Source organism: Bos javanicus, chromosome 23 (genome assembly GCF_032452875.1).
Source record: "Bos javanicus breed banteng chromosome 23, ARS-OSU_banteng_1.0, whole genome shotgun sequence".
NCBI lineage: Eukaryota > Metazoa > Chordata > Mammalia > Artiodactyla > Bovidae > Bos > Bos javanicus.
The window spans coordinates 29,480,418-29,493,313 of record NC_083890.1 but is presented as its reverse complement, the minus strand read 5'-3'; the positions used below and the strand labels follow the sequence as shown (position 1 = coordinate 29,493,313).

General features: G+C 36.8%; 1 protein-coding gene across 1 annotated transcript; it reads left to right on the top strand.

Moving 5' to 3' along the window:
* The first annotated feature begins 2,577 nt into the window (after positions 1-2,577).
* On the top strand, positions 2,578-5,748 carry LOC133235897 (olfactory receptor 12D1-like). Its single transcript, XM_061397681.1, has 2 exons — positions 2,578-2,893; positions 4,819-5,748. Exon 2 carries the CDS (start codon positions 4,822-4,824, stop codon positions 5,746-5,748), a length of 927 nt encoding a protein of 308 aa, XP_061253665.1. The 5' UTR covers positions 2,578-2,893; positions 4,819-4,821.
* Positions 5,749-12,896: the final 7,148 nt, after the last annotated feature.

Here is a 12,896-nt window from a genome sequence, read left to right as displayed (position 1 = left end):
ATTCAACAATAAGTTCAAAGGGAGTCATGAAGGAGACCACACAATTAATGAATAATGTTCCCACCTAGACCACTCACTCTAGAGTCTGAGCAGGTCAGTTCACTTCAGTTCAGTTCAGTCACTCAGTCATGTCAGACTCTTTGCAACCCCATGGACTGCAGCACGCCAGGCCTCCCTGTCCATCACCAACTCCTGGAGTTTACTCAAACTCATGTCCATGAGTCAGTGATGCCATCCAACCATCTCATCCTCTGTCGTCCCCTTCTCCTCCTGCCTTCAATCTTTCCCAGCATCAGGGTCTTTTCCAATGAGTCAGTTCTCCGCAAAGGTGGCCAAAATATTAGAGCTTCAGCTTTAGCATCAGTCCTTACAATGAATATTCAGGACTGATTTCCTTTAGGATGGACTGATTGGATCTTCTTGCAGTCCAAGGGACTCTCAAGAGTCTTCTCCAACACCACAGTTCATAAACATCAATTCTTCAGCACTCAGCTTTCTTTATAGTCCAATTCTCACATCAATACATGGCTACTGGAAAAAATATAGCTCTGACTAGACAGACCTTTGTTGGCAAAGTAATGCCTCTGCTTTTTAATATGCTATCTAGGTTGGTCATAACTTTTCTTCCAAGGAGCAAGCGTATTTTAATTTCATGGCTGCAATCACCATCTGCAGTGATTTTGGAGCCCCCCAAAATTAAATCTCTCACTGTTTGCATTGTTTCTCCAACTATTTGCCATGAAGTGATGGGACCAGATGCCATGATCTTCGTTTTCTGAATGTTGAGCTTTAAGCCAACTTTTTCACTCTCCTCTTTCACTTTCATCAAGAGGCTCTTCAGCTCTTCTTCACTTTCTGCCATAAGGGTGGTGTCATCTGAATATCTGAGGTTATTGATATTTCTCCTGGAAATCTTGATTCCAGCTTGTGCTTCTTCCAGCCCAGCATTTCTCATGGTGTACTCTGAATATAAGTTAAAAGAGTAGGGTGACAATATACAGCCTTAACATATTACTTTCCCTATTTGGAACCAGTCTGTTGTTCCATGTTCAGTTCTAACTGTTGCTTCCTAATCTGCTTACAGATTTCTAAAAAGGCAGGTCAGGTAGTCTAGTATTCCCATCTCTTTCAGAATTTCCACAGTTTATTGTGGTTCACACAGTCAAAGGCTTTGGCATAGTCAATAAAGCAGAAATAGATGTGTTTCTGGAACTCTCTTGCCTTTTCCATGATCCAGCGGATGTTGGCAATTTGATCTCTGGGTCCTCTGCCTTTTCTAAAACCAGCTTGACCATCTGGAAATTCATGGTTCATGTACTGTTGAAGCCTGGCTTAAAGAATTTTGAGTATTACTTTACTAGTGTGTGAGATGAGTGCAATTCTGCAGGAGTTTGAGCATTCTTTGGCATTGCCTTTCTTTGGGATTGGAATGAAAACTGACCTTTTCCAGTGTTCTGGCCACTGCTGAGTTTTTCAAATTTGCTGGCATATTGAGTGCAGCATTTTTACAGCATCATCTTTTAGGATTTGAAATAGCTTATCTGGAATTCTATCACCTCCACTAGCTTTGTTCGTAGTGATGCTTCCTAAGGCCCACTTGACTTCACATTCCAGGATGTCTGGTTCTAGGTGAGTGATCATACCATCATGATTATCTGGGTCATGAAGATCTTTTTTGTGTAGTTCTTCTGTGTATTCTTGCCACCTCTTCGTAGTATCTTCTGCTTCTGTTAGGTCCATACCATTTCTGTCCTTTATTGTGCCCATCTTTGCATGAAATGTGCCCTTGGTACCTCTAATTTTCTTGAAGGGCTCTCTAGTCCTTCACATTCTATTGAATAGAAATATTGAATGATAAGCAGGTCAAGCTTATCAAAGGCATGGAGTCACAGAGAAAGCGGCTATTTTGTTTGGGCCACAGAACTTCAACTGGGCCCATCAGGGCCACAACCAATCCATCCACCATTAAGCCAGATAGACGGGCTATGTCCACCAGCTCCAAGTACCATCTGGGAGTGGCAGAGAGGGTAATAATTACTAGTAGTGATTATGTTCTTTGACAACCACCCAGAAGCATCCAGCTATCCTGGGAGAGTCAAAGATAAAGAACTGGGTCAAGGACCCAGCCATAGAAATAAATACCGCTTGCAGGAAGCCCTCTAGCATTTTTGGCATCACTTTAAAGATGTAGGGGGGAATAAAAAAAGATATGGAGATTTTCAAGGAAGGACAGAAATAAAAATATATGGACTGAGAACAATAATTTACACAATGAGTATACAATAATTCTTATTGATTTGTATTCTATTTATAGCATATCCTAGAACAAGAAACTATTAATGTGATGAATATGTAATAAGTTTCAGCAAAGGAAGAAAAATAAACTACAGTAGAAAGATATATAAAGTACATGGCATTCATAACTGTAATTAGAAAACTTTGATAGATGTTAGATCACATACAGGTACTCCTTCAATGAATCAGATAAATTATTTTTACCTAAAGGATATAGGAAGAAGTGAAGATACACATTGGAGAGACCAGCCTCATTGTCCCAGAGAGAAATGTGAGCTCAGGGACCCCAAAATTAAAGAAAATATTTTAGTGTTAATCCCAACAGTGAAGAATCTGATTTAGAAGAAACAAAAACAATACTACTTCTCCATATTCCTCTTTTTTGTTGTTGTTTTCCATAGAACCACAGTAATAAATGAGCAAAATATTTAAAAGGTATTGAAATACACATATCTTTCTGTAGGGATCAATGGGATATCACTGGCCCTCATTCTTTAACTGTCATTGCTCAATTTCCTTCCATTTCTTACAGAGTTTTTGAAGGAAAGTGCCCAAGATAAGAAAATGCATCCACACCTCTGGTCCCAGGAAATAAAAGGTAATTTAAGAAAACATGAGGTCATTGTGAATTGTCTCAAACTGTTTGTGGTTCTAAAACTAAGAAAGAAACACAGCAAGCAAAGAAAATAGGAACAACAACAAAAATGGAACTCAAGATATGAATTCCCCGAGGAGAATTTTCTTATATTACAAGGAAAGAAAAGTAACATGTTAATTTTTATAATAATCTTCACCAGGGTACATCCTCTCTTAGGGATGATATGTTTAAAGATCTGTGGATCATAAAAACAGGCAGAATTTCAGCAAGAAGAGGTTTTAGAAGATGAAGAGCATATACTGTAATCCATCACGTCAAATATGTTTCTACTCTTTATTTTTCAAGTATTTTTATACCATTTACTTTTCAGGAGTGTCAACCTGATAAGCCTTCTTAACTGTGAGTTTGAACACTCAACCAGGTAGGAAAATGAACTAGGAGACAAGCTGGAGAGTTGTCCATATTATCTGTCTTCTTGCCTGTACTAAATTTACAAGCCAAGGATTTAGACCTGTTTCTTATCTTATAATGAACCTTGTGTTTGTAGATTATGAAGGTTCTTTACTGCCTACAATTTTATTGCCATATCTCTAGATATTCTCAAAAGTAGATATGTAATCTTTAAACATTTATGATGCAGTGAAATAAATCATTTGTTTCAGAAAGTTTCGTTGCTGTTTTTATAATGTTAGGAAAAGGTTTTTTCTCCAAATGAATTTTTGATACGATTTTGTTTTGTGTAGAGAACCAAAAATAATATCTGGCATGACAATTATATCTTAAGCAGGAGTCACAGAGTTTAACACTTTACAAAATATACTTGGCTATTAAGGAAAATTAATAATAATTATTAATTTCCCTGATGCTGGGAAAGATTGAAGGTGGGAGGAGAAGGGGATGACAGAGGATGAGACAGTTGGATGGCATCACCAACTCAATGGACATGAGTTTGAGTAAACTTTGGGAGTTGGTGATGGACAGGAAGGCCTGGCATGCTGCAGTCCATGGGGTCGCAAAGAGCTGGATACAACTGAGTGACTGAACTGGACTGATTATGGAAAATTACTCTGAATCCCTTGGAGCCAGTCTTTCATAAAGGTGTAATAAAAGTTAGATAATTTCTCAAACTTTATCTGGTTATAAAGCCTAGAATCCCACAGGATCCCTAGAAATGTCCCCTAATTCACTTTTTTATTTTAGTCACTTAAAATCTTTTGTCTCTCCTCTCAGGGATTTTCCAAACTTCAGATGATTTCCTTTTTATAGGGAGCACTTTAATGTTTACATCTCTATTCAGATTCCTTTAGCTCTTATTATTCTCTCATTGTCTTTTTCTGAAGTGAAACCCTTCAGGTGGTTTCCTACTAAGTCAAGAGACAGCAGTGGGGAGTGCTTGAAAGTTTCCCCTCTGTTAGAGCTGACTTGGGATGACAAAAGGGAAGTTGTATCAGAATGTAGAAGTTCACAGCCAGATAAGATGCTAGGCTGGCAACAACCTCTGAATCTCTGGGTGAAGGAAAAAATAATAATGATAAACCTAATGAAGAAAAAAAGTGATTAAGAAACAGTTCATTACCAACATGTAACCTTAATATTTATGAAGTTAATGGTCCAAATATTATACAATTTCTGGTGCTGTAAATGGTTAAAATAACAATGCTCTCCCTCAGAATATGATGTCTAGGTAGGAAAATCCTCAGCAGGAGGCCTTTGGTTCTGATGAAAGTGAAAGTGGCTCAGTCATGTCCGGCTCTTTGAATTCTCCTGGCCAGAATACTGGAGTGGGTAGCTGTTCTCTTCTTCAGGGAATCTTCCCAACCCAGGGATCAAACCCAGGTCTCCCGCATTGCAGGTGGATTCTTTACAGGCTGAGCCACCAGGGAAGCCCACAGGAGATAGCATTTCATTATTGTTTTGTCTTTTAGGTGATGCTGAATCAAACTTCCGTCACTGAATTTTTCCTCCTGGGAGTGACAGACATCCAAGTACTGCAGCCGGTTCTCTTCATGGTTTTCCTTACAATTTACTTTCTCAATTTGGCTGGAAATGGAGCCATCCTGATAGTTGTCATCTCTGATCCAAGACTTCATTCTCCTATGTATTTTTTCCTGGGCAACCTGTCATGTCTAGATATCTGCTACTCCACGGTGACTCTGCCAAAGATGCTGGAGAACTTCCTCTCTACGCACAAAGCAATTTCTTTCTTGGGATGCATAAGCCAGCTTCATTTCTTCCACTTTCTGGGTAGTACAGAGGCCATGCTGGTGCCCGTGATGGCCTTTGACCGCTTTGTGGCTATCTGCAAACCACTTCGTTACACTCTTATCATGAGTCATCAGGTCTGTACCCAGATGGCTGTCACTATCTGGATCACTGGTTTTTTCCATGCCCTGCTGCACTCAGTAATGACATCTCACTTAAACTTCTGTGGTTCCAACCACATCCATCACTTCTTCTGTGATGTTAAGCCATTGCTCAAGCTGGCCTGTGGGAACACTGAGCTCAACCAGTGGCTGCTCAATAATGTCACAGGGACTTTTGCCATGGGCTCATTCTTTCTAACCCTTCTCTCCTATTTCTACATTATTATTTATCTGTTCTTCAAGACCCATTCTTGTAGCATGCTCCATAAAGCACTGTCCACTTGTGCCTCTCACTTCATGGTAGTTGTTCTTTTATTTGGTCCTGTTTTTTTCATTTACATTCGTCTTGCCTCAGGTAGCTCCATGGACCAGGAACGGATCATTGCCATTATGTACAGTGTGGTCACTCCTGTACTAAATCCACTGATCTATACTTTGAGGAACAAGGAAGTGAAGAAGGCATTGAGGAGGGTGATCAGAAGGAAACTCTGATTTGAAGAAGTCTATGGTATCTTCTGAAGCATAAACAAGCAATGAGACAGTTGAGATGTGAAATTATATTGCTTCTTGAATTGTTTATCAAATACATAAATACATATATATATAGATAGATATAAATACATATATATGTGTGTACATGCTAAATCACTTCTGTCAGGTCTGACTCTGTGACCCTTTGGACTGTAGCCCTCCAGGCTCCTCTGTCCATGGGATTTTCCAGGCAAGAATACTGGAGTGGATTGCCATTTCCTCCTCCAGGGGATCTTCCAGACCCACAATCTGAATCCACGTCTCTTACACCTCTTGCATTGCCAGGAGGGTTCTTTACCACTAGAGCCACCTGGGAAGCCAATCTATACATGTGTACCTGCAAAAGGCTTGTCTAGTGTTCAACAATGCATTCTTAGGTAATAGAAATGAACTGTGAACAAATGAAACATCAGCCATGGAAGTCTAATGCTGAATTTGTTTTTGAGATGCCAGTGATAAAATAGATTTGCTATATATCTCAACAAACTCTTCTCTGGATTTAGTTACAGAAATTTGCCTCTATCGCTCATGTAACATGTACAGTTTTTTAAGCCTGTCTAAATGACTCCTCCAGGTTAGCACATTTTAATGTGAGAAGTAAAATTATTATGCTTTCAGATTTTGAGAGTTTTAATCTAGGACATAATTACTCAGAAAATTAAATAACTCACCATTTAACATACTATTTAAGGGGAATTTTTTTTTTTTTTTTTTTTTACAATTGATACACAAGTTTATTAATTTAACACTAATTTCTATCCTCCAAATGGAGTCATTCTCTACCTGACTTTTGCCCAGGTCAAAAACAGATGGGTTAAATTGGATAAGAATAGGAGTCATCACCTCTGAATCTTTCAAGTCTTTTGATGCTACCATGAACCTCTGCAATTCTTCCAGATGCATTGTGTATTTTTTGGTTTATTGTTTGTTTGTTTTTTTTAACGCCTTTTATTGCCATACCTCATTTTACTGTGCTTTGCTTTAGTGAGCTTTATAGATACGTATTTTTTTTTCCTTGTTAATTTTCTGTTTAGTTGATCTATCCATAAGTGTGAGTGGGGTATTAAAGTCTCCCACTATTATTGTGTTATTGTTAATTTCTCCTTTCATACTTGTTAGGATTTGTCTTACATACTGCGGTGCTCCCATGTTGGGTGGATATATATTTATAATTGTTATATCTTCTTCTTGGATTGATACTTTGATCATTATGTAGTGACCTTCTTTGTCTCTTTTCACAGCCTTTGTTTTAAAGTCTAATTTATCTGATACGAGTATTGTGACTCCTGCTTTCTTTTGGTCCCAATTTGCATGGAAAATCTTTTTCCAGCCCTTCACTTTCAGTCTGTATGTGTCCCCTGTTTTGAGGTGGGTCTATTGTAGACAACATATGTAGGGGTCTTGTTTTTGTATCCATTCAGCCAGTCTTTGTCTTTTGGTTGGGGCACTCAACCCATTTACGTTTAAGGTAATTACTGATAAGTATGATCCCGTTGCCATTTACTTTATTGTTTTGGGTTCGAGTTTATACAACATTTTTGTGTTTCCTGTCTAGAGAATATCCTTTAGTATTTGTTGGAGAGCTGGTTTGGTGGTGCAGAATTCTCTCAGCTTTTGCTTGTCTGAAAAGCTTCTGATTTCTCCTTCATACTTGAATGAGATCCTTGCTGGGTACAATAATCTGGGCTGTAGGTTATTTTCTTTCATCATTTTAAGTATGTCTTGCCATTCCCTCCTGGCTTGAAGAGTTTCTATTGAAAGATCAGCTGTTATCCTTATGGGAATTCCCTTGTGTGTTATTTGTTGTTTTTCCCTTGCTGCTTTTAATATTTGTTCTTTGTGTTTGATCTTTGTTAATTTGATTAATATGTGTCTTGGGGTGTTTCTCCTTGGTTAAGGGGAATTTTTAAGAGGTATGTCATGATTTCTTGTTATCCAGGCAAGGAGGCAAAATAATAAATAAAACTAAGACATACAGATGGCTAACAAACACATGAAAAGATGCTCAACATCACTTATTATCAGAGAAATGCAAATCAAGACCACTATGAGGTACCATTTCACACCAGTCAGAATGGCTGTGATCCAAAAGTCTACAAATAATAAATGTTGCAGAGGGTGTGGAGGAAAGGGAACCCTCTTACACTGTTGGTGGGAATGCAAACTAGTACAGCCTCTATGGAGAACAGTGTGGAGATTCCTTAAAAAACTGGAAATAGAACTGCCTTATGATCCAGCAGTCCCACTGCTGGGCATACACACTGAGGAAACCAGAAGGGAAAGAGACACGTGTACCCCAATGTTCATCGCAGCACTGTTTATAATAGCCAGGACATGGAAGCAACCTAGATGTCCATCAGCAGATGAATGGATAAGAAAGCAGTGGTACATATACACAATGGAGTATTACTCAGCCATTAAAAAGAATACATTTGAATCAGTTCTAATGAGGTGGATGAAACTGGAGCCTATTATACAGAGTGAAGTAAGCCAGAAGGAAAAACACCAATACAGTATACTAACGCATATATATGGAATTTAGAAAGATGATAACAATAACCCTGTGTACGAGACAGCAAAAGTGATGCTGATGTATGGAACAGTCTTATGGAATCTGTGGGAGAGGGAGAGGGTGGGAAGATTTGGGAGAATGGCATGAAACATGTAAAATATCATGTATGAAACGAGATGCCAGTCCAGGTTCGATGCACAATACTGGATGCTTGGGGCTAGTGCACTGGGACGACCCAGAGGGATGGTATGGGGAGGGAGGATGGAGGAGGGTTCAGGATGGGGAGCACATGTATACCTGTGATGGATTCATTTTGATATTTGGCAAAACTAATACAATTATGTAAAGTTTAAAAATAAAATAAAATTTTAAAAAAAATCATGAATAAACAGAAAATAACCAGTAATTTAACTTCAAATAATTTCAATATTTTTAGAACACAATGGTCAAACTCTCAATTACTATGAAGTGTTATTAAAAATGGAGGCAGCTTGAAAAGACATCTCAAGAATATCTTCTATCTTATTTGTGGTTTATTTTTTTTTTTCTCAACTTCTAGTCATGGAAAATGTTGATCTACAGAATTTTTTCTAATCTTTTGTTTTGCTTTTACCGTCTATCCTTATTTCAACAAACTGTAAAGCAGTGTGACATGATGTAATATAAGAGAAATATTAAGAATAAATAAATAATTATATTCTTTCACATCTCTGTTCTTGGCCTTATACTTAGTGGCTTTAACTGGTAACATGTTCATTAGCACTGCAACTTCCATGGATGGCAGTCTCTGTTTACCTGTATATTTCTTCCTGAAACATCTCTCCTTCTTGGACCTGTGTTATATTTCTGTGACTGGACCAAGGTTCAGTTGCAACTTGACTCTGCACAGTAGCAATATTCCCCTCTGGGAATGCATTTGCAGTGTTGTGCTTTCACTCTCTGTGGTTCTGCTGAGATGGCTATGCTCACAGTGATGCCTTATGATCACTATGTGGCTGTCTGTCTACCTTCCTCTGCGCTCTGAAATCATCATGAATGTCAACATCTGTATTCAAGAAATCTTGGCCATTTGGATCAGTGGGGTCATCTTTGAAGTTATGCATACATCTGCTACTTTCTCCATCACTTCTATGGTGCCAATATCATTTACAAACTCTCTGTGATATCTCCCAGCTCCTAAAAGTCACTTGTTCCAATGAGTATGTCAGTGAGCTTGGGGTTACTGGCTTCCTGTCCTTGATGGCATTTCTTTGCTTCATTTCCATTTGATTCACCCACTCACACACACACGCACACACACACACATGCACACACATGCACACACATTCTCTGCTGTGTTGAGGATCCCGTCTGCTGAGGGCAGAGCAAAGGCCTTTTCCACCTGCCCCCTCCACCAGCTATCATCATATTGTTTGTCTCTACTGGTGTCCTTTGAGTTTCTTTTTTTTTAAATAAATGTATTTATTTTAATTGGAGGTTAATTACTTTACAATATTGTATTGAGTTTCTAAAGCCACATATTGACTCTCCAACTGCATTAGACTTTACTTGAAAGTGAAAGTCACTCAGTCATGTCTCTCTCTTTGTGACCCCATGGACTAATGCAGTCATTGGAGTTCTCTAGGCCTGAAAACTGGAGTGAATAGCCTTTCTTTCTCCAGGGATCTTCCCAATCCAAGGATCGAACCCAGATCTCCCACATTGCAGGCATCTGATTCTTTACCAACTGAGCCACAAGGGAAGCCCAAGAATATTGGAGCGAGTAGCCTATCCCTTCTCCAGCAGAGCTTTCTGACTCAGGAATTGAACCATTCTCCTTCATTGCAGGCAAATTCTTGACCAACTGAGCTATGAGGGAAGCCTACTATTTTGATATTGTTTTTTTATAATATTTTGCTTCCAACACTTAATCTGATGATCTAAAGCCTGAGAAACAAAGCCATGAAGGCAGCTCTAATAAAGTTTTCAAGAAAAGAAGAGCCTACCTCTTTTGCTGAGTCACATCTATTCATTCCTCACTGAGAAACAAATCAAAATATATTGGAAAAATATGGCAGAGTCAATCAAGAACTTAAAGCTTAAGAATAACTCATTATAAGGAAAGTCATACCAATGGAATGTCTCTGAGCAATAATAACATATACATAGAGTTATCTAAAAACTATTCTTGTAAATACAGTAGATTTAAATCTCACTGTACAATGCCAAGTATGGTGAAAATATAAATTTTTTTAACTCTGAAGACTCCAACTTAATTATCCTTTCTGACTCATTTTTTTTTCCTCTTTTGGTCTTCCTGTTTAATTTTTTTATTTTCACTTTGACTCATACTTTATCTCAGGTTATTATTATCTCCTGTGTTTTCTTTGCTTGGTACACATCTGTCTTTTCCTTCACTTTTAATTTTTCCAGGTCCCTTTGCTTTAGTCAAGACTCTTATTAAATAATGTATAGACAGACTTTGGTTTTGTTTCTGCTCAAGGGTCCCTCTTCAGTAATAAGGTAATTCCTTCAAAATTTGGTCTAATTTTTATTCCATTGTTTACTGTGCTTCTAATCTCTTATGTTCTTATTGTTATCTTCATCATATGTCATTCATCTTTGTCATATGTTCTTTTTCTTTGAGGACAGTGATTGTAAAGGCATCTGTACATTGCTTTCTGGCTTATTTCTGTCACAGAAAAGGACAACTCATTCTTTTTTCTGAGTTACAATCAAGTTTGGAATATTATATAGTACGTAAGCACATAAGAGAACCACCTGGCCCTCAATGTTTTCTGTCTGTTTAAGGGTCCACCTAATGTCCTATTAATCTTACAGGGCTTCAGTGGGTAGCACACACGGTCACCAGGGACAAGTCTGGTTATGTCATTTGTGTTGCATCCTTGTCTTTCATGTGAGTGATAAGATGAAAAAATACAAACAATAAGCGACTCATAAAATGCTTATAGGAATAAATACAAGCACAATTAAACTAATATGTTTTTAAAAGGCACATTTGAGAAATAAACAAACAAAAAAATCATGTCAATATAATATATAGTGACCAAAATGTAAAAGAATGGATGCTATAAGCAGCAGATATAATGCAAGAAAAGACAGAAGCTAGCTGATGGATCCAAGAATTTCTCACAGAATGAGAAAAAAAAATTTTTTAAGCATGAGAAAAAGCTTAGTTTTCATAAAAGATACCAAAAAAATTCAATATCTGTCTAATAATGGTTCCAGAAAGATCTACTTTCCATGCAATTGAGGGAATGTGTGACAGGGAATATTCAGAGAAATAACTTTAAAGGCTTTTTTCCCAGAATTCATAGAAATGTAGATCATCAGGTTTGAGAAGCACAACAAAAATTGGCAAGTATAAGTAAAATGAATATAAATGTAGTTATATCATTCTGAACCTATAAAATAATGAAAACAGAAATTTTAAAAATCTTAAAGCAGAAAAAGTGTTTTAAAAATACCAATGTTATATTCTAGAAGCTTTATTATTTTACCTTTTCTATTTAGTTCCATAATCCATTGGAAAACAATTTTTGTGATGGCATAAGGTGGATGTCATTGCTCACTTTACTCATTGATATCCAATTCACTACAATAATTAATTGGAAACAAACTTTTCCCCCCAAATAATTGCAGTTGGTGCCTTTGTAAAAAGTTTAATAATTGTATATGTATGGCGGTCTCTCATCTGTTCAATTGATTTATGTATTTATGCTTATTCTATTAAGCTCTATTAATTATTGCAGCTATAAAGTTTTTTATATTAAGTCTGTAAGTTTTCCTACTCTGCTCCTTCAGATCTTATGGTCTATTCCAAGTCTTTTGCTCATCCACATGTTTTAGAAACAAGCTTTTAATTAAAAAAAAAAAAAGATGTTGACTGAAGTACATTGAATCCATAGATCAAACTGAACAATCTTCTTTAAAAGTTTGCATCTTCTAATTTATATAAACAGGGTAATTTATGAACAGGGTATTTTTCTGCACTTCTTTAGGTTTTTAAAAATTCTGTCAGAAATGGTGTATAATTTTGAACATAGTAGTTTCAGACATCTTTTATTTGATTTATCTCTATGTATTTGATGATATTTTAAGTTGTAATTGTAAAAATTTAATTGTCTAATTTTTGGTATCAGTATATAGAAATCCAATAGATTTTTGTACATTAACCTTATATTCATTGATCTTCCCTATAAACATATACTTTCTAATAAATCTTTATAGATTCTTTTAAATTTCTATTTTACATTGTTATCTGTGAATAAAGAGCTTTATTTCTTAATGTCCAAAATTTAAAACTTTCATTTCTTTTCCTTGCTATTGGGCTGGCTAGGGTCAGATTAGGATCTAATTATGGTTCAGTTATTCCTAACAATGTAATCATGAGCAAATGGCTTATTTTTTCTGAAACTTTTGTTTTCTCTGTAACACATGGATGTGATACTTACCTTGAGAAACAATTGAAATGATGTTTGTGATGTGTTGCACAGATCTTTGCAAAGATCTACTATTTTGTCCCATAAATAGTAGATTCTAGTGGAAAAAATATAATCAAATTCTGAATACTCTAATATTGTAATGGTGATTCAGT